Here is a 24,042-nt window from a genome sequence, read left to right as displayed (position 1 = left end):
TGTTATCAAACTTGAACTGCAATGCTTTCATTTAAACACATTTCACTATTTCAAGCTGCACTAGCTTCTGGAACAGTAAACATATTCTTTGTAGCTGATACACGATAAATAAAATCAAATTGATTTGGGGTCTGCGCCTAAAAATCCACACCCTCAATGGTGATTATGATTTCAACCTATTTCTGTACTGCTTATGGTTAATATTGACCACTGGTTAACATGTAAAATGTCTATTTATTGGTATTTTAACAATTTGCAGTAAATATATTATGGTTGGTTGTCTGATCAAAAAAATGATACTCAAGTTACAACTACCGATAGTACAGTTTTACATGTAACATGGTGACAGATTCAAAACCTAGCTTTTGCTCAAGATTTAAACTTGCCACTTCATTACCTACAGATAATATTGACTACTCATTAACAAATACAATGTCTGTTTATAAGTAATTGACAATGTTTAGTGAATATATCTCTGGTTATTTGATGAAAAAGATGTCCCAGTTGCAGCTAGTGCAGGTTGAAAGTATAATAAAAACAATAGGAAGACCTACAATATACCCCTTTCAAACGTCTAACTTGTGTTATCTGAAGTGTTTCACAAAGGATACTGTGGAAGGTACAAAAACATTGTGCTACAGTTAACTCTATGTATGGTAAGTAAGATATAACTCAATGTCAGTCAGAAAAAGACACTCTTCTTCAGTGCTAACTTAGTGCTCAAGACGTCTAATTCATCTGTATTCCCTATCTATGTCCTATGTCAATATTTCTATGGTGTCTATAGTATCATCTGTTCAAACCTTGCAGGAAAAAAAGATGAAAATGATTCTACTCTACCAAATGGAAGTAGAGATTAAGTACAATTTGATCACAGTAAAATTATCTAGCACAAGCTTATCCAGTGTATAAAGACACTAGTCTAGTAAAGGCATATATTGCATAGTTCATTTGAAGTCCATGGTTGAAATCTGTACAAACAAGTCACTGTATGTGCTGTCTCAGTTTACAATGTTGGTATGATATTACTTAGACATACTTGTATCAGTTTTAAATATTCTCTTTAAACTTGTTCCTTCCAAACCCAAACATTTATTCCTAGCTCTAATCATAGTATGTATGCCAAAAACCTATACTGTGATACCATCGTGGGTTGGGAGTTCAGTTTCACTAGCTGAGATTGGTTTGTGGGAGTTTGGTTTCACTAGCTAAGATTGGTTTATGGGAGTTTGGTTTCACTAGCTAAGATTGGTTTGTAGGAGTTTGGTTTCACTAGCTAACATTGGTTTATGGGAGTTTGGTTTCACTAGCTAAGATTGGTTTATGGGAGTTCAGTTTCACTAGCTAAGATTGGTTTATGGGAGTTCAGTTTCACTAGCTAAGATTGGTTTATGGGAGTTTGGTTTCACTAGCTAAGATTGGTTTATGGGAGTTTGTTTTCACTAGCTAAGATTGGTTTATAGTAAGTCCAGATTGAGTATTACATTCTGACTTCTTATGTTTGTTATCTTGGTTTTCCAAACGTTGATGTTTGAGTTGGTAGTGGTCTTCCTGAGCCACTTGGACCAGATACTGGGGGCCTACAAAATAAAAGAATCAATCAATCAGTTACCAGGCCTTGAAAATTTACTTCAAATTCAATGTGACTGCCAAGAATTAAAATTACCCTCCAAAAATGGTAGTAAATGCATAGATGAACGTGCACCATAACAACTTTCACTTTTGATGTGAAAATTAAAATTACCCTCCAAAAATGGTAGTAAATGCATAGATGAATGTGCACCATAATAACTTTCACTTTTGATGTGAAAATTAAAGAAAGTACAGAACCTAGACCAGTACCTATAACTGATGCTCAATGAGTACAAGTTCTGAAATAAACTTACTTTGGAGCAGCTGTAGTAGAACTTGGTTTCTTCTTAGCTATTGCACCTTTGTTCCTAAAAATCACATCAGAAATGTATGTTAGGTGATGAATCATGTTTACATACATGTGAGCATACTTGTACAGGTGCGTCTATGTGTGTGTGTGTGTGTGTGTGTGTGTGTGTGTGTGTGTGTGTGTGTGTGTGTGTGTGTGTGTGTAAGTGAGACACTTTCTGTTGTACAAGTGTGTGCGTGCGTGTGTGTATGTGTGTGTGTGTGTGTGTGAGAGAGTGTATGTGCATGTGTGAGTGTAAGTGAGGCACTTTCTGTTTGTACATTTGAAATCATACTGATTATACAGACGTCTTCAGACTTACTTCCTGTCTGACTTTCCCTTGAACACTTTTCCAGCATCTAGTCTATTAGCTGGAAGATCAGCTGGTACTGGAGATGGAATGTCTTCTGGCCAGTCTTGAGATCTATGATTTAGTAAGTCACAGTCCATGGATAGTCGAACTGGAGCATATATATTAAACCATTGCTGGAAAATAACATTATGAACATTGTGAAGTAAAGGTTAGGTGTAATCTTATGTTAATAACTTCTTTTCCTTTGTAGTAATGTTTGGAAACCTGTCATCCAATGTGAAGTACACATATAAGAATACACAGCATGGCAAAGTTTTTATGATGTAGGTATTTTCACTTTCATGACAACTGTTTCTTGATAGGTGCCTTACTAAAACAGTAGCTGTAAATCTTAGATTTGGTTCATTGCTTTGCCTGTTGAAAAAAATCGCTAAACTGTGTTGGATTCAATTCATTCCTTCTAATTAACTGCTGATGGTACTGTGTACACTGGGTATTGTATAAATAAATTGTCTGGACCATTTACAGAATTCGGTGGTAATGGTGGTGGTGGGGGAGGAGGGTTTAAATGTGTACCTGAGCAGCTGGACTAATTCCAATCTTGGTAAATGTATACTGCCATTGAGGTAGACCTAAGTGCATTAACATCAATCTAAAGTACTGAGTAAAACTGTCTGCCAAGTAGTGCCAGTCAAGAGAACGGTCTAAAAACCAAACTTCTGGATGTTGTGCTGGAGATCCTGTTGAAAAAGATAGAGACCGTAATTAGTGAATCTTGGTGAATCATCGGAATGAACGTAATCATTACAAACTATACAACTGTGAAAATTGTTTGTTTTAAATAATTATTGTGTAGCACTGTCTTAGCATTTGGCAAGATCATTTCACCAAATTGCATACAACACCATTATTTCTTACTTTGAAACTTCAAAAAGCCATCAAGGTAATGCTGGCCAGCAGATGCAATGGATATACAGTGGTTTTGTAAAGGGCTAAATAAATAGCTCGAATCTATCCCCACACCGTTTTACTGAGGCTTTCTTCAACCAGCCAACCTTTACAAGATTTCCACTCTCTATTACCCAGGGTTCTTAGCCTGAAAGGTTTGTTGTCATGTGTAATCCTTACAACTCAGTTGCTTACAACTGTGTGTTTACGGTTTCTAAACTTACACAAAATGACTTACATTTTACATTGACTATTACATTGACCATTACTCACCAGGTTTAGTATCTTTGTAGACAAGACAGACTTTACCATGGCCTTCACATGGATCTAATTCAAATGCTCTACTGCGTGAATCAAAGTGTGGTTTATCTGTGGATAAAAACACAATAGTTAAATTATCGACTACACAAAACATATACCAGAATTAAGAACGTTCCCTCCTTTCACTGGCTTGTTTTACTAAAAGGAGTGAGTTATATCACGGCATCCATATGCAGTGAAAATAGCACCCTCTTGTGATCAAAACAGGATATCAATCATAGTTCTCTCAGTGCCTTGAACTCAAAACAACGAGTTTATTGTGTGGAGCTATCATTACCTGAAATACAAATGTAAGTACTGTACTACATCATTAGCCAATGACAGACTTGATTACAGCAGCTAACATTCAAGAAACTTACCTTCTGAGTCTGAAATGTCATCATCAGCCAATGACAGACTTGATTACAGCAGCTAACATTCGAGAGACTTTTTACCTTCTGAGTCTGAAATGTCATCATCAGCCAATGACAGACTTGATTACAGCAGCTAACATTCAAGAAACTTACCTTCTGAGTCTGAAATGTCATCATCAGCCAATGACAGACTTGATTACAGCAGCTAACATTCAAGAAACTTACCTTCTGAGTCTGAAATGTCATCATCAGCCAATGACAGACTTGATTACAGCAGCTATTAACATTCAAGAGACTTACCTTCTGAGTCTGAAATGTCATCATCATCTGTATCATAATCTAGATCAGCCAATGATGGTGTATTTCTTGATGAGTTTGTGCCCCCTAGCTTGGATACATTGCCAATTGGGTTGATTTCCATACGTCCTAAATGAACAACATGGTCTTAAAGAGAAGGAGAGAGAAGTTAGAAATTCATTTTAATAATAGGACAGTATAATATCGTTATTTTGGAACGGTACATTGGAATGAATGCGATGTTTTGATCCGTCTACTACGTTAATGTTTCTCTCTGAAACATCGCATTCGTTTTCCACTTTACATTGTAGCATTCCAAAGTAACTATATTGTACTGTCCTATTGATTCTTGGAACCATGAACCACACCCTGCCATGAACAATATATTCTCCATTTTAATAATGTTCCAAAGTTTGTAAACTTAAAAAAAATGTTTATACCAATTATGTTCTTAAAGGGAGGAGACAGATTTACATATGTAATAATGACATTTACTTACCATCAAATTTTATTTTCCATTGTAATAGCATTCCATCTGTAGTTAGAAAAAATCTTTTTAGGTCGTCTGGTAGCATACAGGAATTTTTCTGTTCCCAGGAGACAACAACATGTCGTTCTGCTGGTTTTCTGTCCAATAGCCTAACATCACTCGCTCCAGGTCTTTTTTCTGTTGTCATGGAAAAACATGAGTATCAGTAATTTCAAATTTTCTCTCTTAGATAACAGTGGTTTACATTACTGGACTAATTTGAACAAACACCTGTTGTCATATAAATACCAAGTTTTTGTGGGGCTGCTCCCGCCATTTCTTTATTTGCAGTCTCCAAAACAGTAAAGAGCCTCATGACATAATCTTGAAAATGGAGGCATGATGCCTTTACAAATTTATATTTGAAATTTCATATTAATTTCTGTGATTGATAGGACAAAACACAATATAGTCTTGAACATCTGCTGTTATACACTTAATGTCTGACTATGAGAGCACCAGTAGACGTCTATTACCACAAAGGCTGTGATGTAGCAACTATTTCCAGAGGTTCAATATTATATTATTAACGCATATGATATGGGCAAGGACTTCAGAATTTCCTCCATAAAAATGTTCCTGTGGTGTCACTGATATACACTGTACATGTTACATGAATCTATCAGACAGTCAATCAATCAATCAATCTTTATCACACGCTACATAGACTAGCAGAGAGTGTGGTATGGTACGAATCTTAAAAAAAACAAAATGAAATATATGTGTATAACAACAGTATATGAATAATATTTAATATATTTCGGAAAATCTACAATTTTTAGACAAACTACTGTATATGTGTTACATGTAAATGTACTCGACCTTTGCTAGTTTTAAGCATAAACCTTGAAGTTTAATATAGAAACGTTTGTACTTTTCTGTATAATGATATGTGCAAATGTCAGAGAGTGACAGAAGAACTTGTGTAGCACTGTTGGTACCACAACACGCTTACCTAGAGATCTGACTATTCCCATCGTCAACCTATCGAACATTTCTCTTGTGTGTGGTATTTCGGCCATTTTGGAGGCAGCCTCTAAGTGTGCCTTAGCTAACATCAAAAAGTGTTATATGACCTGTCCAGCAGGTGTTTTTTCTAATGTTTATATTGACAGGTGATATTTCACCTGACCCGCTCGATCAATATGCGTTTATTTGTTCGTTAATTGAAGCCTGCCTAACTTTGTGGATTTTTTTATCCTGAAGAATCAGAATCAGATTATGTTCGTAGCAAATTGAGTTCACTAAACTTTTCCACTCATTTGAGCTGCTTTGGCATAACGGGAAACCTACACTCTGTACGGATGAAAAACTTCTCCACTTGAACTGGAAAGAACGCCAGTAGTCTAATATTCAGAACCAACCTGAGTGGTCCAAACAAGATGGCAGCCCCGTTGGATGTGAAACTTGCCGAGTCGGTCGAAAATTTTGACGAGTAAGTGTCATTATAACTTTTCCTACCTAGTTGCAAAATAATTTGGACATATATACAAATAGAAAATTAATCTATATATTGTAGCTAGTTTTATTATATATACCGAAAGAATTTATGTATACAATGTGTCCACGAGGAAATCAATCATTTGTTTTAAAACTTGTGTTCCAAGTCTTGCAAGTTGTGAGATTCTCCGACCCCGAGTACGTCTTGATACTTCGCCCTGATTTTAGATTCAGGAAGGAGTAAGTCCCATGTAAAGCATGCTCAATCCAGGTTAGATAAATGAGAGAATTGAACCAAATTATGGAAACGAAACTATCAACACGGCCACGGGTCCTTTTTTTTTTTTATAGATGTTCTGTCGTGTGTGCTTGTAAGATATGCGCCCTCGTGTGGTCGATATCATGAACAACAAAAACAAAATTTAATGTAATTTCTGTACAACGATAAAAAATAAATGTATTGTATACTTTTTTTCAATAACACATTTGGCATGTTATTCATCTTTGTGTGATCAAACTATCAGTGTCACCGAGTGTCACGATGAAAAATTGAAATAATTGGACATCTTTATAGTACAAAGAAATAAGAATACATGCTTGGAATTTTTGCTGGCAATATGTTATTGTTTTACGTTTTTGTGAATAAAAAAGACATGTCCATGTACAGAATGTGCATCTGTAATATGGTAGTAAAATACACATGAATTGTAATATTTGCATTGCTATACTTTGTTTTACCATATAGAACAGAAGATGATGATCTTGGTTGGGGTCAAGGGGAATTCATTAATCCCTCAGGTAAGTACAAACAATTACATTGGTTTTATATACTTAGGAGGCAGGGGTTATAAGCAACCTACATTTTGTAGTTGTAGGGATGGGGTGGGGGTCAAGTCAAAGTGTTTCTGTACATTCAGCATAGGCATACATGTATAGTTGGAAAATTCTTGTCAGATTCACACATAGTTTCCTATATATTATATTATATGTTAGGTTGGAAACTACATGTATGATGAGACATCGTTTCAAGCCCCATAACCCGTGAAATGGTAGGCTTAGGTATTCACAGAGAAATTGAAACAAACAAAATGTTATGTTCAAGATTGCCTACTAGTAGATTGTGTGGTTTGGGTATCAAATTTATGGGGTGGATAGGTCAGGGGAGTTATTATGACAAGCAACAGATTGGTTTTGAGGCGGGGGGGGGGGATAAGCAAAGCAATTCATTTCGCTGCAGGTAGATTCTACTCTCTCACCATAAGTACAGAGTGTAGAAGATTACTGGTGTACAGACTACAATGACTTACATCGTGTATATTTCCAATATGTAAAAAGGTTGATTCCCAAAAATATTGTGAATACAATAAGTTATTGTAATAGAATGACATTTGGTGATTTTACCCAAACAGCACCACCAGAAACAGTACAGTACAACTGGTGTAATATCACTGAAGATTTTATGAATGCAACAGAAGAATTAGAACTGGGGGAATTATTGCATGATAAAGAGTAAGTCATTTACAGTAATGTATTTTCAGCCATTAGGATATAATTTGTCAAATATTTAGATGTGTATAGTTTGTGTTCTTTTATTGATACCTTTAATAGTCATTAAAACTGTGGATGTAGCTGTATTTTATAACTAAAGATATCAATTTTAAATTAAACTCTTTAAAAAAGAGAGAAAGGCACACAAACTTTAATACAGCAAGTCCTTGTGTATTTTCCATCTATAATTTCATTGTCCTTTATATTTATTCTCCCCAGGCATTCATCGAGTAATGGTTCCGTTCTGCAATTTTTTTTAGAACAATATGAAATAATTAACATAACAAAATTGTCTTTTTGATTTTTGTTGATTTATTATGACTCAATTATTGGGAGAACACTGATACAATTTAGAAAACATTTCCAATGTTATTTACAGCTTTGGTTTATTTGAGGCTATGTCAGCCATTGAGATGATGGATCCTAAAATGGATGCTGGTATGCTATGTAATCAAGCCAATAGAAAAGTGCTCAATCTAGAGCAGTCAATAGAAGCTGGAACTGTGAAAGTCAAAGATCTATCACTGCAAGAAGTCATTGGAATCATTGATTCTACATTAGCTTGTATTGTAAGTAAATCATTGGAATCATTGATTCTACATTAGCTTGTATTGAAATCATTAGAATCATTGATTCTACATTAGCCTGTATTGTAAGTAAATCATTGGAATCATTGATTCTACATTAGCTTGTATTGTAAGTAAGTCATTGGAATCATTGATTCTATATTAGCTTGTATTGTAAGTAAATCATTGATTCTACATTAGCTTGTATTGTAAGTAAATCATTGGAATCATTGATTCTACATTAGCTTGTATTGTAAGTAAATCATTGATTCTACATTAGCTTGTATTGTAAGTAAATCATTGGAATCATTGATTCTACATTAGCTTGTATTGTAAGTAAATCATTGGAATCATTGATTCTACATTAGCTTGTATTGTAAGTAAATCATTGGAATCATTGATTCTACATTAGCTTGTATTGTAAGTAAATCATTGGAATCATTGATTCTACATTAGTTTGTATGTGAATCATTGTTCTATATTAGCTTATATTACAAATGCATATGTGCATCAAGCAATGAATTTCACTTATTCATTATTAATTTGTATTCATTTGGCGATGTCTATAATGTATGAGTGCCAGGAGGAGTGTCAAGAGGGTATCCACCATTTTAAAAGTAATTTATTTTGGTTGTGATGTTGTTGTAAAATTTAACTGTTCCAACATTATATATATGCATGGTTTCATAGCTCTCATTGATGGTTTCATTTATTGCTGATCCAAGCTTATACAAGTGATATACATGATATGATATGATATTGTTTTGTTTTTTAATTTCAGGTGACATGGCTTGAGGGTCATTCACTAGCACAGACTGTTTTTACTAATTTATATCTCCATAATCCTGAACTTGTCGAAGATAGGTGTATCAGGTCATTCTCACTTTTTGTATTAAAAATGGTTGACATGGTGAGAGAAAAGGTCAACAGAGCTCTCGTCTTTGAAGAGGTAAACACTTGCTAGGCATCTCAGTACATGTATATAATAAGCAATATCATGACACCCCCCCCCCCCCCCCCCCCCTGTATGTATGCTTATGTGTATGTGTGTGGGATGGATGGTTGTGGATATGTATGCATGGATGTATATATGTGTGTGTATGTGTGTGTGTGTGTGTGTGTGTGTATATATAAGTGTGTACGTGTGTTTGTGTGTGTGTGTGTGTGTGTGTGTGTGTGTGTGTGTGTGTGTGTGTGTGTGTGTGTGTGTGTGTGTGTGTGTGTGTGAGTGGTTATTCTCTATTTCTAGATATGAATTTTTCAAATATCTTTCATATTGAAACTGTCAGAGTTACATTTTGGTGTCTGCAGTTTTAAAGTTTGAAGAGCCTGAAATATTTCAATAGAATCTTTGTATAATTTCTATGTTGAAAAAAGTGTCTTCTAAATTAGACCATCAAGACTTGTATACATGATTACCATGATGCACATGGTAAAAAAAATGGCATCTAAGTAATTATCACCATTTCAGTTTGTTGGTTCTTGTAAACGTACAAATGCTTGAACATCAAACATCAGAAATTGTGATTTTAAAGATCAAATACTTGTGAAAACTGTACAGGTGGTGATTATTGTTATTATGTGTTGATAGGAGGATTTCCAACCAATGACATACGGTTTCAAACTTGCCACAAATGTGAGTGATTTGAGAGTTGGTGGTATGTTGAAAGAAGTAGAAGAGGAATATTCAAAGAGAATCAAGGTGAGTGAATCTCCTCTTGTGAAATAACATTAACATAGTGTTGTACACAATCTATTTCTTATTGTATTAAGACTTTCCAGACAAGTATCCTTGTAACCCTTCATCACAACTTTGATAATAGTCTCCTCTTGTCAAACCAATGTTACGTAATTGTATTGTACCCATTTGTTTTTCAGAGCACTAGAATTAGGAAAGGGGAAGAAAGAGATGCTGCTACTGAAGTTGAGGTAGTGTGATTTCTTTGTGTTGTCTGATTGCATTCATCAAGATAGGGATATTGTGTTATCTGCCGATATTCAAAGTGATAGAAAGTCTTGTCACATATGTTGGTACTGTAATAATCCATTTAGATTGACCACCCAGAGTCTTAATGACGTAATTATTTTTCTAAACCATACATTTTTATCATGATAACTGATCCTGCCATGGCCACTGTCTTTTACATGGACTTGACCTGAAGAGGGCTAAGTAGTATGAAAGAGAGTTTTCTATTATATTTCTACTATCAGAGTATTAATATAACACAGTGTTATTTAGAGTTGAGTATTTAAATTTCATCTACTTTTCCACCTGTAGCATCAACAGTACATAGCTGTACAGTCAAGGATCAAATTCTGTCGTATGTTTTATGCTGCCATAATGGCCTTAAACAGGAAAGAGGTAAGACTTTAGTACTCTTTCATCAAGCTAGTAGCTATTACTTCAGTCTTGTTTGCCATTTAGATTTCATTTTAGCCAAAATATAGCAAAACTAGTGCAACTGAATTTCCTGCATATGAAAGATATTCTATTGTTTAGGTGATGGATTGTAGTCTCCAAAATTTCTTGTGTCAAACCATGTTGTATAACAATTTTTATTCACATTTTCTTCTCTAACAGGAAGAAAGTTTTCATTGTAATGATTTTGTAAACATGACAATTTTGGTTACATGCTAATTTTTGCTTACATATTTCACTGGAAGGCAAATATTGATTATATGCAGGATTAGCTTTTGTAACTATATTGATGCTGCATTGCACCATAGACCTACACGAAAGGGTCTATTATTGCACATTGAAACTTTATTATGCACAACATATAGTCTCTGGAAATCAGGCACAGCTGTACAGATTAATAATTTACAGAAATTTGTAGTAGGAGGAATTTCCAGGCTTAGAATAGTATGTTTTGTATTTCAGGTTAAACAAGGTGTGATAGAAGCAAAGAGACATATTCAACAAGCAGGGCAGTTACTTGGAATGATTAAGAACACTATACACTATGGTAGACAGTCTGTAGTTGATACTGGTGATGCTAAGAATAGAGGTAAAGAACATTAACTTTTGGAAATGCCAGTAGATAATGTTTAAGAGTCATTGATGTCACAAAGAACTAGTCTAGCTAGCTTCTAACTTATTAATTATAAACTGTGGAGTCATGATGGGTGAATGGTTAGCGTGACTGGCTTGGAATTTACAGGTTGCAGGTTCGAGCCCTGTCGCTGCCTGCTGTTTGTTTCTGAGTGGCTAAAGTCCTTGGGCAAGATTTGAACTACGACTGTGCTTCAGTCAACCCAGCTGTATAATTGGGGACCTGGTAGGATGTAGGTTGCAATGTGAAGGCTTTAATCCTATGCGCTTAAATGGCTGCAATGGATTGTATGCTCCCCGGGGAGTTGAGGAAGACTAAAGGGCCGTTGTGCCGTTCTGATCCGAGCCAGGGGTAATAATTGTAAAGCGCTTTGAGCACGGTGTGGGAAAGCGCTATATAAAAACCGAACATTATTATTATTATTATTCTAGACCATCAGTCAATTCTGCTAACTTTGACCTTAGGTTGCATTGTGCCAAAGTCTCTGTTGAGGGCTTGGTACTGACATCCTCAGTTTTTTTGTCAGCGTTCTTCCAAGCACAGATCTGAGGTCTTGTTGCAAGGAACTTATTAATTATAAACTGAGTTGGTCAGCCAGACTACATAGGCATGGCTTTAATACGTTGTTACTAACATTTTTTCATAGGTTAATTCCTTCATGTTCAAATACCCTATTATTCTTCTTATCAAATCTCATCTATATTTCTTTCATGAAAATTGTCTAAATAATTTCTTGTTTTGTTCCCATTCACTTAGTTTTAATGGGATTTGAACCACTAGTGAACCAGAGACTTTTACCGCCAACGTTTCCCAGATATTGTAAGATAGTTAGCCAAGAAGAAGCAGTGAGTTATCTATCAGGATTAATATCAAGAATTGATAAAGTGTGCGATGTCATAGAGTACCAACAATTTCAGAGTACTTTGGTAAGTCTACAAGTGTCTTTTGGATGTTAGTTAGTCAATGAGAGATGAGAGCTATTGGAATATTTAACACATCAGCACCGGAAACAGGCTCGGTGCAAGTCAAATCACTTAAGAATGTCGGTATTAAGAATGATTCTAGATTTTGAACTTTTTATCATTTTCAATCATTTCTACAATATCGGTTGTGTATGAAATAGTTGTATTTAATGTACACTTACAAATGTACTCTCAGAGCCAGACTAAGATATCTTGCAATAACCAATAATCTGTACATTTAAAATAAACTCCCTTGTATTATTTCACTTTTATTTTGCAGGATTTTTTCATTGAATTTAGCAAACAGAGTCCATGTGTGTTATCAAGAACTCTACTACAGATGATTTTCTGGCCACAAAATAAAAAGATCTTTGGTGTGGAACTGATGCAGGACTTCATCAAAGATGGGATCAAGAATTTTCTCTGTCCTCCAGTTCTTGCTCCAAAGTCATCATTGTTGAATAATCCACAGGCTAAAGACTACGTTGATGTCCTTCTGAGTCATATGATACGGGTAGGGTTATGTTTTCACAGACATTATTAGTACTGAGTCATATGATACGGATAGGGTTATGTTTTCACATACATTATTAGTACTGAGTCATGGTAATGGATGGATGGTAATGAAAAGACGTCACTTGTACACATCAGTGTTTCGTAGATAAAAGACAAGATTCTACGTGTGTTTTGTCACATTGAATGTTTTAGATGTGATCAAATGAAGAAGCCATATTGAAAGTGCCAAAACCATTCCAGTAGAACAGCATAAGAATGATACAAGAAATGTATACATGTTATTTTTAAACTATGCCAAGTGGTTCAGTGATGTATATCCGGAAATTAGCCTGTGGCACATCTTTGTTCACAATATGTTCAACATTTGTTGTACTGAGGAATTCTGCATTAATGTTTCAACATTTTCATTAATTTTTGATTTGTCATTTTTGTTCTAGCCAATCTGTCTGTTATACCAAATACATGGTCACAACAGAGCTAGACAGAGAGATAAACTTGCACACATACTGGAGGATTTAGCTAACCTTCAAGATGAAGTAAGTAACATGTGTCACAGACTAAAATTATAAAACAGTTAGTTATTTAGGTAGAGATAGAATGCAAAGATCTTCCTCTCTCCAAATGTGATTAGGTAAAGGATATACAATGAGGTACATGAGCACTGAGTTGTATGTCCTACTAATACTATGACTCTTTTTGTGGTGATGACTTGATGATATTCATTATACTCTCATCTGTTATTTTCACATATACACCACATTCATACTCAAACAGGGTCACATTGATAGGTTGGCAGGGGCAACGTGCTATTTTTTATGTTATATACATGCATTTTTCAATGAGCACAATGTCAAGACCAGCCCAGCGATGGCTTTCCAGTAAACCATGTCTTTGTACTTCCATGAAATTAAATAGTGATGCAACTAGTAGTAGAGACCATGTTTATCAATGGTGGTCAGTGCTTTGTGATGAAGGCTAGTGGTTGATAGGAGTCTGTATTCATCTACATCTTGTCTTATATAATGTATATTCTGTTATGTATAGGCAGATAAAGTGGATGCAGCACTACATACTATGTTAGCAAAGCAAGAACCAGGAAGACAACACTTAGCTTGTTTTGGTAGTTTTGTACTTTACCATACCCTGCGTGTTATGATACAGTATACTCTATCTGGCTTTGAGTTGGAATTATATGCACCGCATGAATATCACTATGTATATTGGTAAGTAACAGTAATAAGTACAGGTATATCTTAAACATGTTATCACAAATGTCAAAAACAGATGAGGTATTTCTAGAATCTTTGAAAACAAGCATTTTAGATTTCAAATTAGATTGGATAAATGGTATCTGTCTAGGATATAGCATTGGTACATAGATGTGTACAGGATCCTTGTTCACTAACTAGTTGCACAGAGACATTGTCTGGTTTCACAATGAAAACTTTTCATTTTGTGCAATTTATTAGTATGTATGCATTTATATTTATGAAATATTTCACAGATGATCCATTCATTGTGTTATGCATTGTTATCATTCACAATTAGTCAGTTTTTTGCTATTTTTATAGGTATTTGTGTGAATTTTTGTATGGTTGGCTCATATCAACTCTGACAAGAGCTGAAAGTTTTCTCCTTGAACAAGAAAGCATAGCAGAACAACAACAGAAGGGCAGGAGTAGTAAGAAAAAGAGTAAAAAAAAGAAATCTAGGCCTCATGAAAGAGATATCACCATAGCGCAAGCACTACAGAATTTATGTAATGGGTTTTACAAGGTGAGTTGGAATGCTGTAAAGACATTAATGTGTTGTCCACCCAAAGCTTTAATCAAGTCATTAAGCTGATTTGAATAGGAGTAGATTGCAGACATCGATCCATCTCTCTGCAGCCATTTCCTCAGACATAACTATGCCAATTGCTATTAAACTTGGTAAAAAGGTGAGATGATACTTTGGAACATGTAGTGTTACATAGTTACTGCTACCACTGTCACAGTACCCCATTGGGAGTGTGTCTTCCACAAAAACTTGTCTTGTTTTTCATAGTTCTATGTAGAAAGTTTTTACTAATTACTTCTAGTTTACTGAGTTAACTGTTTTGCTAAAAGCTTATGGTCATTGATATAACCATAGACAATCTATGATATAACATGCAATCTATTAAATTACGGTACTGCAAATGGCAATGTACACAACTAAAATCCAATGTTTGGCACACACATGAAGTGAGAGAAAAACACTTCAAAGATAAGAAGACCCCTACAAGATAATTTAACATTTCACAGACTTTGGCCAAGTGTTATGTAACATTATATAACCATACTTCATAGACTTCCACTGTAAAGGACCGACTATTTTCATAGGAAAATCACTCTTTTGGACGTTACTTGAAAACCCCTGATCGAATCACTCATTTGTACATTTTTCATCTAGGCACCCAAAGTAATATCTCTACCAAATATCATGGCAATCAGTCAAGCGGTTTTTGAATTTAAGTTGTTCAAACCCACACAACCGTACATACACACATTTTGTTATGCCTATACATACACACGCCCTACTGAACTACTGTAGTGTTCAGCTGTGCTAAAAAGTATACCATATTATTTTCTCTTGGGTTTTAGACTGGCTAACTGCAATGTTGGAATTTCCCATGGATTTTCACAAAGATGAGATAATCTGAAGATTAAATAGTCGTAGAACTAATATATGGGTTTACATTTCTTACCACCGTGTCATTTTTGTTTTTACAGGAAATCCTACCTGTATTCTTGTTTCATCTATGTCATTCTGCCTTTCTGACTCCTCACAGCAGACATGGTTGTTGCCTGTGGCATCAGCCCTTTTTGTAACTACTAGTATTCTTTCTGCTAGTCTCCGGACAGTAGCCAGCTTGAGAATGTAGCTGAAAATCCACATTCCACTTTTAAGTTGGCAGCTCTACCGGAAAGTGTCATCCATTTCTACAGTTGACTATCTAACTCTAGTCTTTACATTTCCTGTTTTATTAGGCAATGGTTGGACTGTCACTGGATAATAAATTGAAGAGACCTAACCAAGACTTTGATAATGAACAAGTGCGTTATGAACACCGCTTTGCTCCCTTTGGTAATGTACTCACTCCACCACCAGTACAGTATCAACAATTTCAAGAAATGACAAACCTCAGTAAATACAACCCTCCATTAACAGCAATAGACTTCTACATGTCTTCATGTAAATATTTCCAGCAAGCCAAGAACATATTTGAAACTATAGTGAACCCAGGTGAAGAGGTAGGTAGATAAATTCAAATTCATCAAACAGAGTGTACTTTTCTCGTGAAAAAATGTGGGAATGTGGAGAAGTGTACTACAGCTGTGATGGTAGTGAATTCTTGTGAAAGAATGAGGTGATAGGAAATAAATGTGTGACTGGTGTGGTCTGTAAACATAGGTTTGAAGTTCTTACATTGCAGTAAAGGTGATGAGATATAGAAACAATGTCATGGTCTCAAAAAATTAAAAACCTTTCATTTTCTGTTCAAATGTCATAAAATGCAGAATAACTGTAAATTTGAATGCTTAGAGTGAGTTGACAGTCAAGTTCCTTGTCTGTTTAGTACTTTATTCTATGTATGTGAGGTTCAATCTGGTGCATATTATTACTGCCAACATCAGACCATGGACAAGCAAAACCAGTTACAAACAGGGATACGGAAGTTTCTCAGATAAATTTCACTTTATGGTTCGGTTTTCATAACTCTCAGTAATTGTAATAGTACTCGTAGTCTACTTCATGCTAGCATCAAAATAGAACAAGAAGGTTGACTTATTCTCAGTACCTGTAATAGCATTTTACCTCATGCTAGAGGTTCAAAATAGAACAAGAATGCTGACTTATTTTAATCTATGCCCATGTACTTATGCATGCACGTGTGACATGTGGAGCAAAAAAAATTGTGTTGACAAATTGAGTAATTTGTTGTTTTTTAATATGACATGCCCTGGTGGTAAAATTCTACTGCAGGTACTGAGAATTGTTGGTCTCCCTAGCATCCATCAGAATTGTTGGTCTCCCTAGCATCCATCAGAATTGTTGGTCTCCCTAGCATCCATCAGAATTGTTGGTCTCCCTAGCATCCATCAGAGTTGTTGGTCTCCCTAGCATCCATCAGAATTGTTGGTCTCCTTAGCATCCATCAGAATTGTTGGTCTCCCTAGCATCCATCAGAATTGTTGGTCTCCCTAGCATCCATCAGAATTGTTGGTCTCCCTAGCATCCATCAGAATTGTTGGTCTCCCTAGCGTCCATCAGTCATTGATCACATGTATTTTGATAATTTATACAAAGCCTTCCACTTGATCCAAAATATTTCTCCAGAAAGGTGATATTTATTATGGTATTTCAAATTCTCATTTCAGATACTGACCCTCATCAAGGTAGCAAAAACCAACTTTGTGGTGATGAAGTTGATTGTTGGTGGACACAAGAAAGATTCTACACAGCCTGCTAGCTTTGATTTCACAACTCACAGGACATTTCCTATCATCAAAATAAACTGAGATATGAAGTACATTGTATCAGTACAACTCTACAGATGTGATGATTTTATAGTAATGTTATGGAAACTGCCAAGTCCCATAGAACATTATGCCAATACACCATGTACAAAAGTTATATGGGAGATTGCAAAGTTCAGCAGTGCATTATGTGATGATGATGATGATGATGATGTCTCCAAAGATTGCCAAGTCCAGTAGTGCACTGTGATGATGTTGTCTCCAAAAATCCTCTAGAAGTATATAATGTAACTTAAGTATTTCTACTGTCATCAACTATTTTAAGTTAGGAACACAAGTGTCTGGATTTCTTTTATATAAATTATGTATCATACTTAATAGCATGCTTTTTTTTAAAGAATATGGTTACATTTGTATAGAACCTATCGCTATTGTTCATATCCTACACAGTAACACATTAAATGTCATATATTTAAAATGACTGTCATTCCCTTAGGTGTGGGTCTGTATTTCCATTGAGGAAAGTAAAATCTATGTAATTGATGTCACATGCACTTTCAATTAATACATTCAAGTAGTTTTTATCCCCATATTGACAGGTATACCAGGCTCCTGTGTCACCGTGTAAGGCTTTAGAAGCCATGATGTACTAGATGTATAGGATCTTTTGTAGCTGTAACTTTTTCACCACTTTTCTTTGATTTTCCCCCATGACGGAGACACTAGATCTTTATGGGAAACAGTTCAGTCCACCTAATTAGTATAGGTGAATTGTTGTACATATCAGTGATGGTACAGTGTGACAGTGTACATTGGCTTGATGTCTGTATGTAAACAGCTGGGAATCAGGACTGAGTACAGTGTACATTGGCTTGATGTCTGTATGTAAACAGCTGGGAATCAGGACTAAGTACAGTGTACATTGGCTTGATGTCTGTATGTAAACAGCTGGGAATCAGGACTAAGTACAGTGTACATTGGCTTGATGGCTGTATGTAAACAGCTGGGAATCAGGACTGATGCATGAACCTTGAGTACTTGTACTTTCAACACAGTTATTATAGTATAGCCATAAATGTGAAAGTGTTTGTGTTTAAAGTTTTGAACACTGACTACCATCACAAATGATGAGAAGTAGAAACAACATTTAAAAACATGCTGACATTTCTAATACATGGAACATGAATAAAAAGTTATCTAAAACTTTATTGCACAGTGTATTCTTGTATAACAAATCATTGAAAGATATGTGAAAGTTTCTCTGAAACTAAGTACTGGAGGAATAGTACAGTATTGATATGCATTGTGTAGTAGTCATTGAGTGGATCAGCTGAATGCAAGATTTGTGAAAATGAATACAAATATTAAATTTGTTATATCCATTGAAGTTTGCATTCTTAAAATACATTAAAGTTGATAAAATTTGTTAAAGTTTGGATATTAACTGTATGTCCACTTAAAATATTGAGAAATTTGTAAAAGCTCAGGTCTTCATTTGTCCATTTCCTTAAAAATAAATCTATACAAATTTTTAAAAGTTCTGGTTTATGCAAGTTTGGCAAGGCTAATGCATTTCGTTTGGTTAAATTTACAGTAAATCTATGGTTGACAAAAAAAACCCAAGTACATTGGAAGAATACACAGACCATTCATTGATTATGATTTACAGTTTATGTTTGGCCATTAGTCCAAGCCTACTTAGTGGGTGTGTTATCTTGTACAAATGACCACCCATATCTATATAACCATTTGGTAATACTCTGAATGAGACGGCAGTTGATCTAACTTGACCTTTCACCTCTGATTTCTGACTTTCTGAGTCTTGGGTATGCTTCTTTTCGGGTGAGATCTGAAATGTATTAATCATTTCATCAGCAACATGTTTGGCAATGGCAAGGGAGGTTGATACACCTGTAGATCTGATACCACCAACTGTTATCCAAGATCTGTACAGGAAAAAAGAGAAAGAGTATATTAACAGTACACCAATACAAGCTTACTTAGGAACACAAAATGTCACACGTACATTTTGTACATTTTAAAGATTTTTGGGGGAACACACTTGTTCTACCCTTCACATACAGTTGGTATATGCTGTCAATTTGCATGAAAACCGAATTGCAAGTTTTGGAATTTATACCATCTGGCACAACTGGCTGTCATACAAACCTTGTCATTCTGTTTGATGCATGCATGAATACATTAAGGGTTTCACAGACCATATGTAATTTGGGTTTCTAGATTTGTTGTGCAACACGAGAGTAAATTATATGGACTCGTACAGCGCCCTCACATGTTCATAAAATGTAGTCCTATTTTACACATAGCCTCTCCTTGTTGAACAAATTTCCACAAAGTTTCACAGAGATTGTTTGAAATCAGTAGTCATCACAACCACTGATTGAAAAGACAACAAATACGACATACCTGTTTTTATGTGTGATTAGATGGTAATCATTGAATTGAGTAGCAGGTCGTAGGCCTGCATAGGTGGCGATAACCTTTTTATCTTTCAGTGCAGGAACAACTTTCCTTGCGTAGTCCACCAGTGTTTCTATAGTGTCTAGGTTTGTAGTTCGGTCTTCTCTACTGTCTTGATCTTCAGCTGTTGGACCCACAACAATATGACCATACACTGAAAAGTTATGTCATATCTGAGGTTAGTATTAACATGTAACAATATTTGCTTATTGACTGGCTATGAGGGTACTAGTAGATGTATATTACCTCAAGTGGTGTTAGCAGCAACTATTTCCCAGAGGCTGAAAGTGTTCCATTATTTTATAAGCAGTAATGTGATGTCTACTAGTGCATGAATAAAGCCAGGCAATAAGTGTTTAATAACACATCAGTAAACCAGGCATGTATTCTTTCCACAGTGAAAAAAAATCATTGATAGAACATCTTGTGCTGTTGTAATTGTGCCCTATAGGGAAAATAGAGAAAATGAATATTGGCCTCTGTAATATGCAAATTGAAGTCACTATGGGTCACTTATTTCATACCACATGACACGGTGTAAGCCAATCACTGAAAACTGTATGGAAACACTGTTATAATATACTATATTGTCTCTGTACTAATTTTTATCCAGGTATTTTTGTGAATGCCTTTTATGAATTCAAATATGCTGAAGGCACTTCAACTTACAAAAAAACAAAGAAAAAAATACCTGTTGGAAAAACTAGAACTCCCTTGGTTTTCTTGGATGGTAATGGTAATATGATGGAACTTAGAACTTCCTCAGCACACTGCTCAAAGACTGCAAACTGACCTTTCCTGGGTTGGATCCTGTAGAATGTACAAATATACCAGATACAGTTCATTTAGTAGAAGGTCTGCATCATTGAATCTACAGTAACTCATCAACTGCATCACACATCGTACATGATACAAGTTTTTCCAGACTGTCCCCATGTTTATATCACTGACTTGTATTTCAACTCTAACTCAGGGAAAGACCCATCTCAACCTCCCTATTCTACCCACTTCAAGTATCACATTCTACCCACTTCAAGTACCACATTCTACCCACTTCAACCTCCCCATTCTACTCACTTCAAGTTCCCTATTCTACCCACTTCAACCTCCCCATCTCAACCTCCCCATTCTATCCACTTCAACCTCCCCATTCTACCCACTTCAAGTTCCCTATTCTATCCTATTCAATCTCCCTATTGCAGGTTAAACATGTACAAAATACTCTGGAAGTTAATAATATTGATTAATCTCACAGATCTCTGAAAACTCAAAGTTACCAGTGAAGCATGTGTATGTGTGTGATAAAGTAATGGACCATTAATATTATGTTATGTTACTGGGGTAAGATAATGTCATTCATAAACACTGAAATTTTCATTTGCAATGTTCTATTTTGAGTTCAGTTTTACCTTAGAAAATTATACATTTTCATGCATGACAAGTAGTTTCTTACTTGAAAGGAGAACTTTGATTGATATCTTCCACTGTGTCACCATGGAGACCTGCACAATTAATGACAACCTTTGCTCTGATTGGCCCCATGGTAGTCATCAGTAGCCAGTCATTAGCATTAGTTCTGTAACCACTGGTTACTTTGCAATTTTTGTAAATCTGGAAAATGATGAATGAAAAGACTACTGTGTGAGAGATACAAAGATTATACATGTTCCCCAGGTATACAAAGTATCTAGTTTTATGAAGAGCAGATATTGTTTCTAGTCATACTTTTTAATAGTAAATGGCTGACTTCCATATCTCTTCTATAATGTTAAACCAATCTTCTGAGTGGTGAGACTTTGAAATAGGTTCAATGTATACTTTGTCTAAAAAACAACAACAAGAAAACACAACTCCATATGTGTCTTTCAGTATTGTTTTAAATTATAGGATGATTAACAGGTGTTTATGCACATATGGGACATATATCAATGTTGTCAATCACAGGCATGCTCATGAGGTCATGGGTCATGGGTCACACTGACAAGTTCAAAGAGCCAATTTGCATAATATTGACCAAATTGTTTACAGAATATTCACTGACATTGTGCATTGTATTACTGATATATATGAATATTATGACAATACCTGTGCTCCGTGTTGCATAGCAACATGTGCAAGTATTATTGGCATCAACCAAGAATCTACAATCATCTCCCTTGGGATCACTACTGCTCCCAATGCATCATGGGATAGTGATGGCTGCCTGCGTCTCAGTTCTTCTTTGGATATTTGATACACATCATGTACTCCGACTTTATGTGACTGTTCTACAACTGAAGGTAACTTGTCAAGCTAAGGAAAGATAAAAAGACACCATTATTTGTGCTGGTGGTTGAAAATCAAATGGTTTGAAATGTCATTAAAACTTGATATCATTAAAATAGTTTAAATCATTACTGGGACAAGCCATTTGCCAAGCAAGTGGACTTGTTATCACAGAGTACCAATATTTACACATGTGATGATGGGCTCTTACATAACACAAGTAAACAGCTGTAAAACCTCTATTCAGCCGTCTGCATGGACTGCAATTGAGGCAAACCTTATCTCCGTCTTATATCAGTTGTTATCAATTTATTAGGCTATTATAAGTAACGCTACAAACAGCTTTAGACATGCAAACAACTTTTATGACACCCGTTTTCGCCAGGCAAGCCCGCGGGTTTGTTGTACTTGGACCGCTAATGGTTTGTGACTGTCATGTACAGTCATCTCAGTTTGAATACAAAGTATGGTATATTGTATTACATGCAAATTTGTTTGCAAAAATAAATGGACTAAAATATTAAGCAACCTTGAAATTAAGATAACACACATAAAATTGTAAGATTTGACCCAACCTCTAGCTGATTCCAAGCAACCACTAAAGCATCAGTTTTCTTAAATTTAATGTTGCACATCTTGTAAGTTATTTCATTGAGATCACTGGCAACTTGTAAAAGGTGAAGCTCTTGTTTTGCATCAAAGCCAATGTGAGCCATTCCAGTGAAAAATTGCAGAAATTAAAGTTTCAAAGTAAACTCCAACTGCAGGAGAAGCAAAGCCTTATGCAAATTACTCAATGTATATTTGCATATATATGCAATATAGCAAATTAATAATATGCATATTGTATGATGTTGCATATTGTAAGTATCAGAGGAAAGTGTTTCACCTCAGTTTTATTCCAAGCAATCACTAGTGCACCAGATATCTGATGAGGGATGCTGAATTCAGAAAGAAATTGACTGCGTATCTCACATGCTTTAACTAGAAACATGTGTTCCCATGTATTTGATGTGACATCAAAACCACAACACATATGACCACTATAAAGACCAGAGAAAAGATAACTTGAGAATATAATTCTAAAATTCATTTTACATTACATGTAGAACATTACATACAAGGAAATGATATTGTTGAGTCACTCAGGGGGGAGCATTGGCAGTATTTCTGAAATGAACAGTATTGATCTTTGATACGATGTAATACATTATAGAATAAATTTCCATAAGAGTGCTGACATCTGTAAAATATATCTCTAGATTTCAATGTCAATAAAAAGGAGAATTGCTTTCTTATAATTTATATATATTGTAACATTTTGCCCTGCCCCCACATTACAAAATTGTCAAGGTGAATCATGGTGGTGGTGGTGATGGTGGTGGTGGTGGTGGTGATGGTGGTGGTGGTGGTGGTGGTGATGATGATGATGATGAGGAGGAGGAGGAGGAGGAAAAGGAGAACTATGGTGATGATGATGACAATGATGATGACTGATGATCATATGACGATGACAATCATTGAATGATGGTGATAACATTGATGATAAGTGTGATGATATAATGTGATATATAGATATATATGATATATATATATATATAGATATATATATATATATATATATATATATATATATATATATATATATATATATATATATATATATATATATATATATATATATATATATATATATATATATATATATATATATATATATATATATATATATATAAAAAGATATATTAATAAATAAAATAGCTAAAAAAGATACAAATTTTGGACACCTGTTTCCTGAGCTTGCCTCAGCTACCAAGTCTGGGTTCTTTTCACATAACACACACTTGTATCCTTGTTTGGTTAAGTCATGGACAACTGCACAACCAACAACGCCGCCCACGATGATAACAGCGTCATATGTTTCCATATTCGGACACAAATCTTCGCCACAGTTTCCTGGTGAATTATTACGATACTGTCGATAGAAGTATACGTAGAACTAATCAGGAAGTCTGGCGCTTATAGCT

At 35.2% G+C, this 24,042-nt stretch overlaps 3 protein-coding genes across 4 annotated transcripts; 1 reads left to right on the top strand and 2 right to left on the bottom strand.

Annotated features, from left to right (window-relative positions):
- Nucleotides 1-1,504: 1,504 nt before the first annotated feature.
- On the bottom strand, nucleotides 1,505-5,740 carry LOC144443489 (tubulin polyglutamylase complex subunit 2-like). Its single transcript, XM_078132978.1, has 8 exons — nucleotides 5,638-5,740; nucleotides 4,653-4,820; nucleotides 4,157-4,300; nucleotides 3,456-3,551; nucleotides 2,811-2,974; nucleotides 2,244-2,407; nucleotides 1,887-1,940; nucleotides 1,505-1,580 (listed from the first exon to the last, which is right to left on the bottom strand). Exons 1-8 carry the CDS (start codon nucleotides 5,738-5,740, stop codon nucleotides 1,505-1,507), a joined length of 969 nt encoding a protein of 322 aa, XP_077989104.1.
- A 324-nt stretch (nucleotides 5,741-6,064) lies between these two features.
- Nucleotides 6,065-18,440, top strand: LOC144443194 (N-alpha-acetyltransferase 35, NatC auxiliary subunit-like). The gene is made up of 16 exons (XM_078132580.1): nucleotides 6,065-6,117; nucleotides 6,868-6,920; nucleotides 7,532-7,631; nucleotides 8,050-8,239; nucleotides 9,018-9,185; nucleotides 9,828-9,938; nucleotides 10,115-10,165; nucleotides 10,515-10,598; nucleotides 11,118-11,244; nucleotides 12,046-12,215; nucleotides 12,532-12,765; nucleotides 13,205-13,303; nucleotides 13,812-13,990; nucleotides 14,339-14,543; nucleotides 15,779-16,042; nucleotides 17,171-18,440. Exons 1-16 carry the CDS (start codon nucleotides 6,065-6,067, stop codon nucleotides 17,309-17,311), a joined length of 2,229 nt encoding a protein of 742 aa, XP_077988706.1. The 3' UTR covers nucleotides 17,312-18,440.
- Nucleotides 18,441-18,480: 40 nt separating this feature from the next.
- Nucleotides 18,481-24,027, bottom strand: LOC144443195 (glycerol 3-phosphate dehydrogenase-like). Of its 2 annotated transcripts, none has more exons than XM_078132581.1 (7): nucleotides 23,803-24,027; nucleotides 22,905-23,058; nucleotides 21,836-22,042; nucleotides 21,204-21,361; nucleotides 20,442-20,560; nucleotides 19,697-19,904; nucleotides 18,481-19,215 (listed from the first exon to the last, which is right to left on the bottom strand). In XM_078132581.1, exons 1-7 carry the CDS (start codon nucleotides 23,940-23,942, stop codon nucleotides 18,933-18,935), a joined length of 1,269 nt encoding a protein of 422 aa, XP_077988707.1. In that variant the 5' UTR covers nucleotides 23,943-24,027; the 3' UTR covers nucleotides 18,481-18,932. The 2 variants fall into 2 exon arrangements, with proteins under 2 accessions (XP_077988707.1, XP_077988708.1); XM_078132582.1 differs by lacking the exon at nucleotides 22,905-23,058 and adding an exon at nucleotides 22,591-22,735.
- Nucleotides 24,028-24,042: the final 15 nt, after the last annotated feature.

Source organism: Glandiceps talaboti, chromosome 12, assembly GCF_964340395.1.
Source record: "Glandiceps talaboti chromosome 12, keGlaTala1.1, whole genome shotgun sequence".
NCBI lineage: Eukaryota > Metazoa > Hemichordata > Enteropneusta > Spengelidae > Glandiceps > Glandiceps talaboti.
Note: the sequence above shows the minus strand (reverse complement) of the source record. Positions and strands in the feature narration are given on the sequence as shown.